At 46.9% G+C, this 18,525-nt stretch overlaps 1 protein-coding gene across 2 annotated transcripts in view; it reads right to left on the bottom strand.

Annotated features, from left to right (window-relative positions):
* MYO1C (myosin IC) overlaps positions 1-18,525 on the bottom strand; it is a 457,043-nt gene that overhangs the window by 315,584 nt on the left and 122,934 nt on the right. The window contains exon 1 of one of the 2 annotated variants that reach the window (XM_078680173.1): positions 15,973-16,112. The exons of the other annotated variant lie outside the window; for it this stretch is intronic. Within the exon in view, the coding sequence (XP_078536299.1) occupies positions 15,973-15,987 (15 nt within the window). The 5' untranslated portion in view covers positions 15,988-16,112. Of the gene's footprint in view, positions 1-15,972; positions 16,113-18,525 lie in introns of those variants that run through there. 2 annotated transcript variants of the gene reach the window in all.

Here is an 18,525-nt window from a genome sequence, read left to right as displayed (position 1 = left end):
TAAGTAATTAATGAATATAATACTGCTTTGCAGGCTGAGGCGCAGTGCACTCTGCCTCTTCATCAATATGACAGTTAAACTAACGGATGAGTGCCTATATTATTGCTGCTCTGCAAGCTGCAAGGGTGTACAGTGGGCCCCTCCATGAATATTACAATTAAGCTAATGAATGAATGAATGAATATAATGCTGCTCTGCAGCCTGCGGGTCAGTGCACTCTGCCTCTTCATCAATATGAAAGTTAATGGATGAATGCCTATATTAATGCGCCTCTGCAAGCTGAAGGGTGTACAGTGAGTCCCTACATTAATATTCAATTAAAACTCAGGCATGAATGAATGCTGCCCCTCCGCTGCAGGTGACACTGGGCCCCCTCATCAGCACTAAACGTGAAATTAATCAATTAACATTAACGCTGCATTGCAGCTGCGCTGGGGTCGTGGCCCCTTCCCAAATATTACACGGATGAAGGAGTAGGACAGGGTGCGTCATGGTTAATATCGAAGGCTAATCAATGATTATTACATAACCTCCTAGGGAGAGCAGTGTGTCCAGCCACTGAAAGCGATTGTAATCAATGATATGTGCGGGACGCTCCGCCCCTTCATGAATAATACAGCAGGCTAAACCATGAATATTTCTGGCTCTTCAGGCTGGCTGGGAGGAGGGGGGGGGGGGCGGTAATCCCATCGTGAATATTCGAGTGACCAATGAGGATTAATGCTGCACGGGGCCCGGCTGCCCATTCACCGTTAATAAAATCAGATGAATGAATCGATATTAATTAATATATGATGGCTGCACAGGGAGGGTATTGTCAATGAATACCAACACAACGCATATTAAATCATATTTTCGGGATACGAAGGGAGAGGTGTGTGCCCAGACAGTAAAAGAAAAGCTGTGCTAATCAACGGATATCAATACTGCCCTGCAGGGCACACAGAAGGACGCCATGTCTTTTCATCAATAATATTTTAGATTGAAAAATGAATATGTATTCTGCTCTTCAGACATTGCGCACATCACAAATATTAAAGGTAAACTAATCAATGGATAATAACGCTGCATTAAAGGATGCATCCGCCCAAGCACTAATATTAAAGCCAGACAAGTGAATGAATGGATGGATATTTATTCATTCATTCATTCATTCACCCAAAGCTGCACAGGGATGAAACTATGTAAAAAGCAAAACTATGCACATTCAATCTTCTCGTCAGGCTTTGAAGAGACAGTACAGTCACTAGAATAAAAGTTACACTTATCAATGAAGATTAGCGCCGCTCTGCGGGGCGCACGGGGGGAAGGCCGACCCCTTCATTAATAATAGACTTGGACAACTCAGTGAATATTCATTCTGCTAAGCAGGATACCCAGGCGGGCAGTGAGTGACAGCCTCATTAGTAACTACAACCAATCAATAAATAAACATTCATTGTTTTCTTCAGGCTGCGAAAAGGTACCGCGCGCCCCTTCACTGGTATTCCAGATGGGCTCGTGAAGGGTCATCGTGGAACACCGAGCACCCGTCGTAATATTGGACTCCTTTAAATCACTCTATATTAATTCTTCTCTTCATACTGCACACGTGGACCAGCGAGTCCCACTTACAGATGAAAGCTGCCCGATGCAAATGAACGCTTATGAAGGCTGCTCTGCGGCTGCAGGAGGCAGCGCCCACATTCCTGGGGTGGACCGGGGTAAACAGGCTCTTCCCAGGCAGCCCCGCTCTCCACCTCCGCTTCCTTTTATGGGGAAAGTATGTTTCAGTGGAAAAATGATTGTCGAGAGATCTGTGGCTGCCGGGAGCGCAGGGGTGTGAGAAACTAATCTCAGGGTAGGGCGCCCTCTGCACGTTGACTCACAAGCACTTCCACACCGGGCCCGGCACACAGATCCTCGGCACTTCATTTTAATGAGACGCGCGTCAATCTCTGCCCACACGTGGTACATGTGAAGGCAAGTGCGTGCGGGCTTCCGTAGTTTTGTGTATTGTATGGTGACCGAACCTGAACAGCATACAGCCTAAAATGCGCCCGATCCCTTCATAATGACAAACACACAGTATCTGAGCATAGGCACGGCAAAGGCATGACACAAAGTCAGATATACACATACAAGGTCTGGTTGCAGAGTATTCCACTGCCATACCCGGGTCTGTGCGCTCCATTTTTGTCTACGATTTTCTTTCCTTTCTTTCCTTTAGGTCTCGCCTATCTTATCCCGCAGGGATAAATAGGCGAGATTATAGTATGAGGAAAAGAAAAGTCTATCTAGCTGCGGATCGCGTACAGTTCATGTGAGCTATGCGCATGCACATCATCGCCAGCCACATCCCACACCTTCCCTCGGCATCAGACTTCAAAGGAATCCGCTCGTACACCACCATTTGTCTGAGCCTCGGCATCAGACTTCAAAGGAATCCGCTCCCAAGCCGCTCCCCCATCACACTTCAAAGGTATGCGCTCCCACTCTCCCCCCTACCCCCCCCTCCACAGCAATGCAGAGAGCTTGGTTTTTTTTGCATTCATTTCGCAGGGAAGACGTGTTTTGTTTGGAGTGCTCTGCCCCTTTCTCGTTTTTTTTTCTGGACGAAAGTGAAAACCTACCGTGCTTGTTTACGGTAGCCTTGTTTTATGTTTCCGATGCGTTGTTTTGTTGTTTATTTAAAAAATGTGCCTGGGCGCCGCACTGCCTACCACGGTGCCCGGTTTTATTATTTTTATGTTAACGTAACCTCAGACTCTCCCCGCACCTTTACATCTCCCCAGAAACCACATGACACGCTCTGCTCTTTTGCAAGTCCCCTTTCCGGACTGCGATATAGCCCTCCCAAAACATAAATCTGAAACCGCATCCTCCTTCGTGTATACATGTGCCCCGCCTCCCGGCTCCTCCCACTGCTCGTGCTACACATCTCTTGGTAGACTCTCCCAACATGGCTTCTAAACTCTGCACGGTACAGCCTGCCTCTCTCCAATCCATGCATCCCTCCCCTTACACAGACTCCAGTTTCCGAACATGCTCGCCATTGTTTTACTTTTTTTTTCTTTACCCCACATATAGCTGCATTTTATTTTTGGAAGGCACACAGATCCAACGCCAACACTCAGTAGAGTTTGTGCCTTGAGGTGAATGAAGCTGTGTAAGTGGTACACACACACCTCTGTTGCTTGTTCGCACATACTTCCATTGCTTGTTTAAAATGCTTCGGAAAGCGTGTGCGCTTTGGCAAGTGTTCACTGTGAGCATGTTTGAATCTCCGTTGCACATTTTAATGCTGTGTGCCTTCGGGCGACCTCGCTGTACCACTGAAGCTGGTGAAACATTTTCTCTGCAAAAGTTGATTGTTGTAAAAAGAAGATAATTTTTTTAATTATGTACAAATCGAAGACAAAAAAAAACGTACACCTGGCTTGTTAAAACCCCAGAGTCAGGAGGAGGAGGCGCTGCCGCTAATGCCTCTTAAGCTTCCAAGTTCAGCACTCTGTGGCCGCTCACTGCTAAAGTCCATGCACAATTTCCTAGTAGTGTACTACCTCTTGCCCAGTGCCTTTCTAATTGTGCATGTGCCACAGTCTTCAGCCGGACCCTTGTGTATCATGCTTCAGGACACCTCCCACAGGTATGTAGTGAGTGGCTAGCAGTGTGACCGTGTCTGCAGAGCTATGCTTGCAGAACGAAAAGCACACACAGAAGGTACACTTGCTCACACAGTCTCTCGCTCTTTTGTTTTTAAGCGGAATCTTAGCACCCTGGAGAGTGATGCTCCGCGGTCATGTACTGGGCACCCATCTTAATTTCTATAAGTTTTTTCATAACCTTTTGCCCCAACTTTATACCCCTCCCGTGTATGCGCTACTAATGAATGCAGAAAAAAACATTTCAACACTGCTAGACTCCACCCGCATGAAAGGTAGGCGCAGTCATTGCAACACAACCCAGCAAAGCAAGTAAAGGGTGAAATGTCTCTTAACCATGCAACTTTTTCGATTTTTTTCTTAAAGGAAGGTAATCATTTTTACAGCCTTCAAATTCGGACGACCGTTAGTGAAGCGTTCATAGGAGGGCTCGAACGCACCTAGCAATTTATTTCATAATGATATAGCCTTCCCTTCACCGAGTCACACCTACAGCAGTGAAAAGGTTATCTGTCACCTTATGCTGGCCTACTAAACTGTGCAGGAATGCGCATGCGTCCACACAGCTACTCCACAACAACCAAATAATTCAGAATAAATCCGGCTTTCATTTTTATTTTGTAACACACTTTTTATTGCAATGAGAGCACAGAATTACAGGGCACGTGAATTATAGCATAAGCATGTGCCTCAGCCTACCCCCAGACCATTACACATTTCATGTCCATGGGCATCTGTGAAATTTGCATATACATATCTCTTGTACTCTGGGCCAGTAAAAACGGCAGTGCAATTAATGACAACAGCTTGATCTAAAACCCCCCCGGAAGTCCCCCCTCCCTCCCCCCCAACACCCATTACCTATTCCACCTAAAGTTTCTCCCCACCTTCCCCCCTTCCCCCTGTCCCCCTCTCCTCCCTGCAACCCCCCCCCCCCAGGCATGTCGTGGTGCAGCCCCCATCGGGCTGGAAAAGGGATGGCTGCCGTACTCCTGTCTCGCTACTGGGTCCGTGGATATTATGTGGTAAGAGGTGCCTCCGTGCTCAGTATGGGGCATCTGTGTGCAATCAATTAGTGCTAGGCGACATATTTCCATCGTGGCCTGCTATGGCGGGTGCATCCCAGGGCTATGTGCAGGGGACCCTCCCTCCCCGTCTTCGGGCAGTCTGAGTTCCATTACCAATCTCTCCCAAGCCCTTGCCCTCTCTATTTCCAGTTCATTTTCTGCTCTATGCACCACTTGTAGTCTGACCTCCCCCTCGTAACGGGCCCACTTACTAAATTCCTGCCTCCATTTATCTATATTGGGGCCTTTGTTCGCCTTCCACTGAGAGGTTATGGTTCTTTTAGCTAAGAGGAATCCCAGATCAATACATTTACTAGTGATTTTGTTTTTTGAGGTGTGGGGAAACCAGTGGAGGATACAGTGGGCCATAGTGGGTTGTTTGTCCCTCTCAGTAACCTCCCTCAACAGTGTTGACACCCCTTGCCAAAAGGAATCGAGCGCCGGAGACGCCCACATCATGTGTTTAAAGTCGGCGTCCCCTTGCGCACATCTTGGACAGGCCACAGACTGAGCTGGAAAGTATTTATGTAAACGGCTGGTGCCAGGTATGCCCTATGTAGGATGTGGAAATGCACCAGCTGGAACCTCGCATTACGCGTACTCCTCCAGGCTCTCTCCACTATCCCATCCCATGCCGGATCTGGTATCTCCATTCCTATGACCGCCTCCCATTTCGCCTTCAATTTTACCATTGGTGTTAAGAGCTTTGTGGGTCATGCGCTTATACAAACATGAGACCGCCTTGATTTTGCCCGCAGCAACCACAACGTATTGGCAGCCCACAGACGTAGGCGGTTCGGTCAGGCCCGATTTCCAGTGTTTACGAATCGCTGTCGTGAGAGCGGCATGGACCAGGAAGTCCCCCCCGGGCAGTTCAAAACGGTCCCTGAGGACATCAAATGGCAGCAAATTGCCGTCCTCGTACAGGTCTAAGCCCTGTTGTTCACAGTCCTCTAGTCTCCGCCAGTTTCCTCCGTGCGGTAGTGCCAGTCCTGCCAAGTATCACGCATCCGGTGTGACACTAACGCATTTCAGTGTGATGTTCCGCATCACCGCACTGAAATGCGTTGTCACGCATTTAATGCCACTCTGAAACTGGGTGCTAGCGTGTGCCACCAGAGCCTCCTGTGACCTGTGCGCGGCTGCGCCGGCTCTGTGCTGCACGGCAGACTTGCCAGCACTAGCTGCAGTGAGTGGCTTAGTAACAGTTAAAGATCTTGTTCCAGCTCTCTGGCTGAGAGTGCACTGCGCTACAATGTTACAAACGTGGCGCCTGGCTGCATCATTTCCCGTCCGCAGCGCTGTTGACACGGACTGTCGAATTACCAAGACCCGGGGCAGGGCCTACAATCAGCAGTGGTTGCCACTTTCTTGTGGCACCATGGGAAGGAATATCCGGATGTGAGGTCCTCTGCCACTCCGTCACGTCCTGGAACAGAGGAGGAGGGAAGTGAAGTTGTTGGTCAGAAGCGGCGTGGGACTTGAATCTGAGAGCTATCGCGTCCGCCGTGAGTACTCCTGGTGCGCATAAATTAACCCGTTGGACCCGGCCGGCGGCGGGAACCTGGCCAGGATCAACCACCAGTGAGAGACACTCTCAGCAGCTCTGATGGCCGCCATGGCGCATAATCAACTAAGTGCTGCAGTTGTGCGGCCGCCGGACCAGGGACGCACTCGCAGCTAGAGACACCGGCGCAGTAAGTGAAAAGTAAGTACTTTGGCCCCACGCTGACGCCAGGCAGCCTGCGGCCACTACTTAATTTTAAGTGTAAACTGTACTTCAGTCACACAGCGCCTGCGCCGCGGAGCGCACCACCACTGCAGATCTGCATCGATTATTTCAGACCCACTAACTGGTTAAAAGCGGACGGCAGGTTTGCTCTGTCTCCTCATTATTGAGGTATCTGCAAGTTCTGATTGATCATGATTTCCAAATTAACATTTGCACTATCTGCCGGCCGCAGTAGGCCTGCTCTGTCTCGGCCGCCTGACCCTCGCTTTTTCTCACAGTTGAGAAGCGAGAATGCCAGAATATATTTAAAAAACTCCTTAAATTCGGGGTAAATGCAAAGGTAGGCCTTGCTGCACCGGTCACGTGTCAAAATATCCGCCAAGGAGTAAAGACAGGCATTGGTAATCTTGAGGCTTGCCTGGTGCTGTATCCACGCTCCGAGTCACTGAGTCTGTCAACTGTCATGGCTAGTACTATTAATAATAGTCTATTATAATAATTTATTAACAGGTGAGGCAGCTGAGATCGAGGCTGGGGACTCTCACATGATCCGGTTTCAGTTTGCTTACATTGAGGGCCCACGTGGAGAGAGACCCTGGACAGACTCCTTAGTGCCCTTCCATGTCTGGTTCTTTTTTTGCAGATTTCATACCTTAGAGTTTCTCGTTGCTCAAATGGATGTACTTGATATGCTAGATTTTTGCTTGCTCATGAGTGTCACTCATAGTCGTTGGATGTCACTCATAATTGCACTGAAATTATGAACATGTCACACATAAGCAATTTGAAACCTTGGCAGCTATGTAGTGCCCTGCACCGTTTTAATGGGATATCGGGCGCATAAGGGATCGCTATACCCCCTCGTCGTAGATATCCGTGCCAACATTTACGCGCTGTGGCAAACTCCTGAGTGAGTTGCATATCTCCAAGCGGGAGTCGCAGCACGATACGAAACAGCACCAGCAGGGGGCCCATCAGTTCTCCCATTTCCCCCTCCTTCCTAGTGGCCCTCGCCACCCATTGTGTAAGCCATTGAAGTTGGGCAGCTAGGTAGTACGTCTCATAGCCCGGGACCGCTAGTCCCCCCTCTGCTCGGGGTCTCATGAGGGTCCCGAGCGCCACCCTGCGTCTGCCGGAGTCCCACAAAAAGGAACTGATCAGCCCCCGAAGCCTCCGAAAGTAGCTCGCCGGAATCCAGATCGGGAGAGTCCCAGAGAAGTAGAGCAAGCGCGGTAGGGTCACCATTTTGAGTAGTGCCACACGTCCCGCCACAGATGAAGGGAGCATGCTCCATTACTCAAAATTAGCTTTGGCACCCCTAATCGCCCTCCCCACATTTCCGTCCAGGATATCTCCACGTTCGTGGTAAATCACCATACCCAAATAGCGAAGACGTCTCTCCTCCCAGGACACCCCCTCTACAGACCGCGGGCATCCTCTACCTCCAAGTGTCGGAAATAGGCCTGACTTTGTCCAGTTGACTTTCAACCCTGTTACCACACTTAGGGCTCTCAGCAGCGCTTTCGCTCCACGCAGGGCTTCCCCCACATCTGCCAAGAACATTAATAGGTCGTACGCATAAAGTGCGATATGGTGGACCTGCCCATACACGTCCAAACCCTGATATGCTTGCCCCAAACAAGCATGTGCCGCAAGAGGCTCCATCGCTATAGCAAACAACAACAGGGAAAGGGGACAACCCTGTTGTGTGCGCCTTCCCACCCTGCACGCCTCGGAGATCACCCCTCCCGTCCTCACCCTGGCTGTAGCATCTTTGTACAATAAAGCTGTCCAACTTAAATCCGGCTTTCATGTGTTAGTTAAAAAACTGTCAGCTCTCGGATGGGTGACAGAAGAGTCAATTAAATCGGCTTTCTTCCTTTAGATATGCAGGCTTACAAGAACATTTACAGAATGTGAATTTAGCACTAAGCTTTTACTAAAAAAAATGGGATGGCTACTCTCTCCACATAGCCGTTTTCGGTGTATACTCCATTAGAAGCTTGAACAAAACCCACAGTCAGAATAAGGCCTTCTGATTTTTAAGTCAAATTAAACATTCCTTTGTATTCATGTGGGCGGGATTCTTTCTTTTGACAAACCTTTCTGTCCTGTTCCAAAGGGGTGTACGGTGATGGCTGGCAAGAACTCCTGATCTTCAGGCAATGCCAACGAAGATAGCGTAAATTGTTAGCACTGACACTATAAAGCACAAGCATTCCCTCAACAAACAAACTCTGATCCAAAGAGTTGGTTTAAAACTTTTACAGGGATACACCCCCGATGGGAATGACCTTTCAAGACTGCCAACAAGGTCGGACTTGCCTGAAGGGCAATAACGCCGTGCCCCAAGGGCTGGTTTCACACGTCAGCATATTGTCCGTTATTTTTGTCCGTGAACGTGTTTTATGGTCTGTGGGGCCAGTTTTTAGTGGTGATTTCCCTGATATTAAAACAAACATTTCCTGCTACAGACCTGCAGTCTTTCATACCTTGTTAATCACTTATAAACCCGCCTCCTTCTTTAACTCCCTCTTATCTTCTCCTGTGCTGATCTGCTGTTCTCTTCCACCCGCTTCCTTCTTTAACTCCCTGTTCTCTTCTCCTGGGCTGATCTTCTGCTCTCTTACACCCGCCTCCTTCTTTAACTCCCTGTTCTCTTCTCTTCTCTTCTCCTGTGCTAATCTGCTGCTCTCTTCCACCCGACGCCTCCTTTAACTCCCTGTTCTGTTCTGCCGTGCTGATCTGCTGCTCTCTTCCACCCGCCGCCTCCTTTAACTCCCTGTTCTGTTCTGCCGTGCTGATCTGCTGCTCTCTTCCACCCCACCTCATTCTCTACCTCCCTGTTCTCTTCTCCCATGCTGTTCTGCTACTCTCTTCCACCCCACCTCCTTCTTAAACTCACTGTTCTCTTCTCCTTTACTGATCTGTTGCTCTCTTCCACCCCACCCCCTTCTTTAACCCCATGTTAACTTCTGCTGATCTGCTGATCTCTTCTATCCTGCCTCCTTCTCTAACTCCCTGTTCTCTTCTCTTCTACTGTGCCGATCTGCTGATCTCTTCCACCCCACCTCCTTCTTTAACTCCCTGTTCTCTTCTCCAGTGCTAATCTGCTGTTCTCTTCCACCGCCTAACTCCCTGTTCTCTTTCCTGTGCCGATCTGCTGCTCTCTTCCACCAGCCTCCTTCTTTAACTCTGTTCTCTTTTGCTGTGCTGATCTGCTGCTCTCTTCCACCCACCTCCTTCTCTAATTCCCTGTTCTCTTCTCTTCTCCCGTACTGATCTGCTGCTCTCTTCCTCCGCCTCCTTCTCTAGCTCCCTGTTCTCTTCTCTTCTCCTGTGCCGATCTGCTGCTCTCTTCCACCCGCCTCCTTCTTTAACTCCCTGTTCTCTTCTCCAGTGCTAATCTGCTGTTCTCTTCCACCCACCTCTTTCTCTAACTCCCTGTTCTCTTCTCCTGTGCCGATCTGCTGCTCTCTTCCACCAGCCTCCTTCTCTAATTCCCTGTTCTCTTCTCTTCTCCTGTGATGATCTGCTGCTCTCTTCCACCCCGCCTCCTTCTGTAACTCCCTGTTCTCTTCTCCTGCGTTGATCTGCTGTTCCCTTCCACCGCCTCCTTCTCTAACTCCCTGTTTTCTTCTATTTATCGCCCACACTCTATCCATCCATCGCCCACACTCCATTGCCCACACTCCATCGCCCACACTCCATCTATCGCCCACACTCCATCTATCGCCCACACTCCATCTATCGCCCTCACTCTATTTGTCTATCTATCGACATCACTATCTATTTATCGATCGCACTCACTCTATCTATCGCCCTCCCTCTATCGATCTATCGATCTATCGCCCTGCCTCTATCTATCTATCGCACCACCACAGCATCACTCAGGGGCACCACAGCATCACTCAGGGGCACCACAGCATCACTCAGGGGCACCACAGCATCACTCAGGGGCACCACAGCATCACTCAGGGGCACCACGGCATCACTCAGGGGCACCACGGCATCACTCAGGGGCACCACGGCATCACTCAGGGGCACCACGGCATCACTCAGGGGCACCACGGCATCACTCAGGGGCACCACGGCATCACTCAGGGGCACCACGGCATCACTCAGGGGCACCACGGCATCACTCAGGGGCACCACGGCATCACTCGTCGCCACCACATCACTCAGCGCCACCACAACATCAATCTGTGCAACCATTCAACAACAACTGGCTCAAATATGTTCTCTCAATGTTTCAAGCTTTATTACAAATATCACAAAAAAGATATTAATATTTCACTTCTGTACTTGGATTTTCGTCACAATAAAATACACTGAACATAATCTTCACAAAAGTTATTTACAAAAGTTTAAGCTATTGCCATTATAAATTACAATAACTTTTATTTAAGTATTAATTATTTAAAAAAATTAAAAGCCATTGTTATTTGTAATATCAATACATCTAAGTTACGTAAATACAAAACATGTTGCATTACAAATGCTATAGGTGTCACGTTTGCAAAAGTTAAAAGTATTGGCATTGTAAATGACAAAGCTATAAATTTAGCTATTTTCAAAACCAACATAAATAAAAAAATGTGTCATTTACAAGTCCAATAGCTCAAACGTTCCTAATGCGAGACCTATTGCATTTCAAATGCTTGTTTTTGTCTGGTTTCCATCAGGGTGGGTCCTTCATTTTGGGTGAATGTGGGGAGGTAGCTTGGTGGTGTTCCTCGGAGTACTTGGAAGGGGTGAAGAGGGTGGGGCTGTCCGTGGGTGAGGCTACGAGGCGCTGAGAATAGGCTACCATAGTAGATGCACCAGGACAGAGTATAGCCGGTCAGTCAGCAGGGCAAAAAGATCAACCACAACAAATTTTAACCAGCAATAGCCAACACAGGAAAATAGACTAGAGTTGTGTGTCTCACGGTGCCTCAAGACGTTTCCACAACATGTAACAATCGATGTAACCACCAACGAAACAGTAATTGAGGTCCGAATTGTTTCTAGCAGGTACTGCCCTTGTAAAGAACCAACATTTAAGAATAAGAAGGAAACACGCGGACTACAGGAAACGTCTATCTCAGGCCTTTCAAAGACATTCTCAAATGAAGCATTATTAATGTTACACAAGGACCCATAAGCCTTGTCCACACATACAGAAACACAAGCCAACTTCAAAGCTGACTGGACCAGACAACGAATGGCAACACACTTATTTTAAAAATAGTCCTTGAAGAACCCCACCGTATAACAGCCCTGGTCACAGGAACACACTGTACACATCGGGGAAAAGAGATTGTCAATCTGCCATAACAACTGCACAATCATCTCAGTGCTCAGGGGGAGAAAGTACACACAAAACTACATTAGCAATAGGTCCACCCTCTCTTGCCAAAGCACAAGACTCACAACTCTCCAACTAATCGCTCCTGGCACGGTTCACCTATTTTCCTGTGTCTTTTCTATTTCTTCTCTAGATAATTGAATCCAGCTAATAGAATATATCTCAGGAAACAGGAGTTAATACACAAATTAAGAAACTTTTGTTGACAAATCTTTTCAAAGAAGCAAAAACCATTTGGTCACACGTTCTCTTTGTCCGAATAACGCCATGACATGCCACTGAGGGGACCAATGTTCTACTAATAAGGCTAACAGGGGAGGGGGGATTGAACTTTTTAACACAAAAAAGTATCTTGCATGCATGTATGGCTTTCATTCTCAGCCAGACAATGTAAATACATAGCGTTATTGTCTTTGTCATATCATGCTTTAATTAAAACAAAGACATTTACTAAATACCAACAAAACTTGAAGAAAGAGCAGATCATATACAACAGCAGTTATCCTTTTGACTTCTGTGGACCCCCACTGAATAACTACTGGAAGCCGAGGACCTCTCCCTAAGCAAGTTCTATGAATTGAATGTCAAAGCAATACACAAAAATGCATAAACAAGTATACAGAACATTCATAAATTATGGAGTTTTATTTAATTCACAAGCAAAAAAATGCAGAAATCGAAATTTTCCATTTTATAGTAATGTTAGAGCCTTTCCAAATTGACTTAATTCTAAAACATAAAATATGGTAAACCCTAGCGTATCACATGGTCTTTTTTTGTTGCGAATGCATACTCTCTTTGTTGGTGCATTTCATTGCTCCAATAAAGGCCAGCAATCATCGTTACTAGATTCCATTTGCTTTACTTGTGGGGCACCCACACAAATCAGGGCAATGGTACCAATTTGTTAGGCTCCAATTTCAATTTCCTTAACATTTACTCAGCGTTTTAAATGATGTTGCTTTTTTTTTACCAATGTATACTTTATTTTTATTTTTTTATTAAACCAAGCTTTGGTAAATCTTTACAATACTTTAGACACAAAGTAATGCCGGTCGGGTACATAGCAGGAACATTTACACATTACAAACGTTATAATTTGCAATCATTCAGTCCTCGGTCTGCCTTGTGTTTAATGTATACTTTATTAATCTGTTAAACGTTTGCGAACTGCAGGTTACCAAACAGTAATATATCTTAAATAAAACGGAGTAAACAAAAAACTACAATATTTGATGGTGCGGCTTCCAGGGAAAACAGACCGAGCTCTCCAGGCTATTGACACAGGGTTGTGTGGTGTACAGCAATGGAAACTTACGAGAGCAATACAAAGAACTGTGGAATGCTGCATGTCAGCAAGTACCACGCTGTGATTTGATAAGATGTACCAGAGCAGACTTAAGGGAAAGAGAAACAGTATACAGCAGTGGACTCAAGGGCTGTGTGTTATGCCAAGTTACTGTAAGACAATAAAAGAAGCATGCATGAACCATAGAGATGCAGTCATGGAGGCGCAAGTTACCCGCATGACACGGAAAGAGTGCGAGCACACAGCAGTGGACTGATGGGGTGTGTTATACCAAGTTACTGTAAGACAATAAAAGAAGCATGCATGAACCATGGAGATGCAGTCATGGAGGCGCAAGTTACCCGCATGACATGGAAAGAGTGCGAGCACACAGCAGTGGACTGATGGGGTGTGTTATACCAAGTTACTGTAAGACAATAAAAGAAGCATGCATGAACCATGGAGATGCAGTCATGGAGGCGCAAGTTACCCGCATGACACGGAAAGAGTGCGAGCACACAGCAGTGGACTGATGGGGTGTGTTATACCAAGTTACTGTAAGACAATAAAAGAAGCATGCATGAACCATAGAGATGCAGTCATGGAGGCGCAAGTTACCCGCATGACACGGAAAGAGTACGAGCACACAGCAGTGGACTGATGGGGTGTGTTATACCAAGTTACTGTAAGACAATAAAAGAAGCATGCATGAACCATGGAGATGCAGTCATGGAGGCGCAAGTTACCCGCATGACACGGAAAGAGTGCGAGCACACAGCAGTGGACTGATGGGGTGTGTTATACCAAGTTACTGTAAGACAATAAAAGAAGCATGCATGAACCATGGAGATGCAGTCATGGAGGCGCAAGTACCCGCATGACACGAAAAGAGTGCGAGCACACAGCAGTGGACTGATGGGGTGTGTTATACCAAGTTACTGTAAGACAATAAAAGAAGCATGCATGAACCATAGAGATGCAGTCATGGAGGCGCAAGTACCCGCATGACACGGAAAGAGTGCGAGCACACAGCAGTGGACTGATGGGGTGTGTTATACGAAGTTACTGTAAGACAATAAAAGAAGCATGCATGAACCATGGAGATGCAGTCATGGAGGCGCAAGTACCCGCATGACACGGAAAGAGTGCGAGCACACAGCAGTGGACTGATGGGGTGTGTTATACCAAGTTACTGTAAGACAATAAAAGAAGCATGCATGAACCATGGAGATGCAGTCATGGAGGCGCAAGTTACCCGCATGACACGGAAAGAGTGCGAGCACACAGCAGTGGACTGATGGGGTGTGTTATACCAAGTTACTGTAAGACAATAAAAGAAGCATGCATGAACCATGGAGATGCAGTCATGGAGGCGCAAGTACCCGCATGACACGGAAAGAGTGCGAGCACACAGCAGTGGACTGATGGGGTGTGTTATACCAAGTTACTGTAAGACAATAAAAGAAGCATGCATGAACCATGGAGAAGCAGTCATGGAGGCGCAAGTTACCCGCATGACACGGAAAGAGTGCGAGCACACAGCAGTGGACTGATGGGGTGTGTTATACCAAGTTACTGTAAGACAATAAAAGAAGCATGCATGAACCATGGAGATGCAGTCATGGAGGCGCAAGTACCCGCATGACACGGAAAGAGTGCGAGCACACAGCAGTGGACTGATGGGGTGTGTTATACCAAGTTACTGTAAGACAATAAAAGAAGCATGCATGAACCATGGAGAAGCAGTCATGGAGGCGCAAGTTACCCGCATGACACGGAAAGAGTGCGAGCACACAGCAGTGGACTGATGGGGTGTGTTATACCAAGTTACTGTAAGACAATAAAAGAAGCATGCATGAACCATGGAGATGCAGTCATGGAGGCGCAAGTACCCGCATGACACGAAAAGAGTGCGAGCACACAGCAGTGGACTGATGGGGTGTGTTATACCAAGTTACTGTAAGACAATAAAAGAAGCATGCATGAACCATGGAGAAGCACAGCAATGGAGGCACAAGTTACCCGCATGACACGGAAAGAGTGCGAGCATACAGCAGTGGACTGATGGGGTGTGTTATACCAAGTTACTGGAAGACAGTAAAATATGCATGAATGAACCATGGAGAAGCAGTCATGGAGGCGCAAGTTACCCGCATGACACGGAAAGAGTGCGAGCATACAGCAGTGGACTGATGGGGTGTGTTATACCAAGTTACTGGAAGACAATAAAAGATGCATGAATGAACCGTGGAGAAGCACAGCAATGGAGGCGCAAGTTACCCGCATTACGAACTGGATGGCCACTGTGAAACAGTGGGGGTCGAGGTTAGAGAATGCTAACATAGCCATGCTCTAGAGAGGCTGAGTAAGGTGATTCTAGGGCGAAACAGGCTGCAAAACTATACTTTTCTCAAACTAAAACTGAAATTAAAAAAATAGACTAAAAACAGAGGGAGAAATGCAATAAAATAATTAGTTACTGAGGCACTAAGATGAAGACAGTGGAAGGAATCTGATGTATAGGAGAGCAAAAGGCAAGGGTGTAGCCCTTGAAATCGTGAGTTAGCAGCAGTGTGGATGAGGCTACTACTGTGCTGGACACGACAGAAGTAAGCAAACCGGTACACAGGAACCCATATCTCGTTCTTAGACGCCTACAACAAGCACCATACTAAATAGCATTTAGAGGACTTGGAGCAAGCATTACAAAATCTGACTATTAAAGATAAGCAGTGCTGCTAGACTCGTCGGATATAGCAGCAGTGAAAGAACTGAAGTTAATGGAGTAACTGAGAACAGGACAAAGACCATCGCGGACTACAAGCAGAAGACTACAAGAACTTGGACTAAGGCAATTCAGAAATTGAGCATGAAATACCTCGAGAACTTACCGTGAAGTAGGGCATTTCCAAGGATACGGAGGAAGCCTCGCAGATTGCTTCAGGTTACATGAAAAGGGAGACACGATGAGTTTTACTCAGACTCAAGACCGCGCACCTCTTCGGGCGGATAGTAGTTCACACCAGAGTGAAGGATTTCGAAGAGTTCTTTTCCAAGGATTGCTGAGCTGGGGGGAGAATGTGCTGACTTGAGAATACTGCAGGGAGGAGATTCATATGGAAAAACTCAAGCAGGAGTGCCAACAGCTCTGCACACTATACACGTGAGCACTAAAATATTTAGAACAAGTGGGGGGGAATTGTGCTTTGGAAATGGAAGAGAAAGCTGCACAAAAGTACTCGAGATCTGTCCTAGAGAGTTATATTCTATTTGAAAAAGGCTGTTATTTGTTTCAGCTAAAAGCACTCGTACACCCACAGATGTTTCATGGCAATGTAAGGGTTTCACAGTGCTTTTAACAGTTTCGAGGCGCTATTGGCTTGTATCATGCATATAACACCTGAAGTCTGCTTCGAAGTGTCAAGGGTGACCAGGAAGGGCATGGCATGAGAGGGAAGAAGGAAAAGGACAGAAGGCGAGTATTGGGGAGAGGGAAAAAGGGAACCTGATGTTCTGTTTGCTTGAATAGCGCTTCCACTGTCCTACACAAACGTCAACACCTCTCAGTTTATCTGTTAGACTGATTCCAGTTAATCATTCACAATTGATCCAAAGTATGTTCTACCCATATTAGGCACATTTACAAAGAGATAAAAAGTCCTATATATTAATTTTTACCAAACCCACTAAAAACAACATTCAGTTTCACTATGTGCATTGCCACAGTGCAGTAGGTAGAATATTCTATTAATAGCATTAGAAGACTGTCAGACCAGATTCGGTGGGCTGCAGAGTAGACATTGGCTACTAAGCCCCAACCACGGCGTTTGAGATCGTTTGCCACTGGTGCCATGGGGTCCACCTACTATGGCTTTGTAAACTGGGCTGAGTACAACCCTTTCCACAATTGACTCAAAGAGTAGTAAGGGCGAGCAGATACAGGTAGTGTGGGGGGGACAAGATCTCAGAATGCAACAGTCAAACAACAGACACAGTAACAATGTAAAGCCCAGTTCTCATCTTTTAGGTAAAAAAGAAAGTACTTAAATCACACCGCAGAACTAAATACTACACAGCTTAAGTGGGATTTCAATTACAGCGTTGTTGATCCTGGTTACAATCCGGAGTAAGCATTTTATCTCCTTTTCGATACCCTTTTTTTAATTTGGTTATACCAATAGTTATAGTCCCTGCTATACTTTTGGTATGAAGGAGGGACAGGAACAGATTACTTCACTTTACCACCATTGATTAGATGTACACCTCCGCTCAACAGTTCTTACACCAGGTATTAACTTGGGCATAAAGTCTCAAGCCCTGGTGCAAGGTTGCTCGGAACGCGTTTAGTCCCTCATTCCATTTGACGTTTAACTCCAATATTTAACTGCTCACTGGTGTTGTGAATAGTAAGGTGTAGTGGGGCGCACCCTGTGCCCCAACCCTCCCAATGGTTGCTCCTTAGCAATGACATTCCTTTGGAGCAGGAATCAAAGGCGCAATCAGCATAGCAGCCCTTGCATAGCAGCAAAATGTCTTCGGCACTTGTGGCCTTCTCAGCTGAGCTGGCAAGGTAGTTGCTGCCTCCCAGCCGAGTCATCAGTTATGATGTTCCTTCAGAATTTGCTGCCTCCCAGACGGATCAGGCTGCACTTCAGCAGTAATGTGGCTTGTCTTCTCTGTCGTTCGAAGTGGCTCACATTCCCACTGCAGCCGCAAGCTGTCACAATGGTACATGTGCTTGCAAAGTCTTAGTACATTTCACAAGAGGCTCTATATAGATAGACCTGGAAACCCATTTACAACATGGGTTGCCCCTGGTTTTGCTCTTTGGGACAGTTTGGTTCCTCTGGGTGTATCGTACGCCGGGTAAACACTGGGCAACTCCTCCTGCAGGACCAGGCACTCCCTTTCCCGCTCTCAGCCAGCATGCAGGCTCAGGCACTTGGAAGACCTTCAGCTCTTCTAGCATACATTGCAGGCCTCAGGTGATGCCTTCACCTCCGAGGGACCGGCCATGCAGCAGCCCTTCAAGTACTCTGAAGCACTTAGAACTGGAACTGAGTAGGGTGGGTTGGACCCCACTTTTATAGATATGTTTCAGTCAGGAGATGTCAATCCACTGTCTAAGATTTCAGAATTGTTTTGTATTGGTTCATTTTTCAATTGTAGTTTTCAGGCTGATCTACTGACACAACCGTTGTGCAAAGTGGCAGGAGGGAGGTTGGCTCCAAACAGGAGTATTCAAAACATGGGCTCAGTGTAGTGTGAATTTTTTTTGCATATGGCTGCTATTACCTTCCTGAAACAGCAGTCGGGGAAAGACAAAAATCCAGGCCCTACCCAGAAACATCCTTAGCGTAACCAACAGAAAATAGCTTCACCCCTCATCTACCAAATGACAGTGCTCAGAAGAAGAACTAATATGAAGTCCTTTGTTTAATAGG

The sequence above is a fragment of the Lissotriton helveticus genome, chromosome 3_1 (assembly GCF_964261635.1).
Source record: "Lissotriton helveticus chromosome 3_1, aLisHel1.1, whole genome shotgun sequence".
NCBI classification, from domain to species: Eukaryota; Metazoa; Chordata; class Amphibia; order Caudata; family Salamandridae; genus Lissotriton; species Lissotriton helveticus.
The sequence above is the reverse complement of the archived record's forward strand: the minus strand, read 5'-3'. Positions and strand labels throughout refer to the sequence as shown.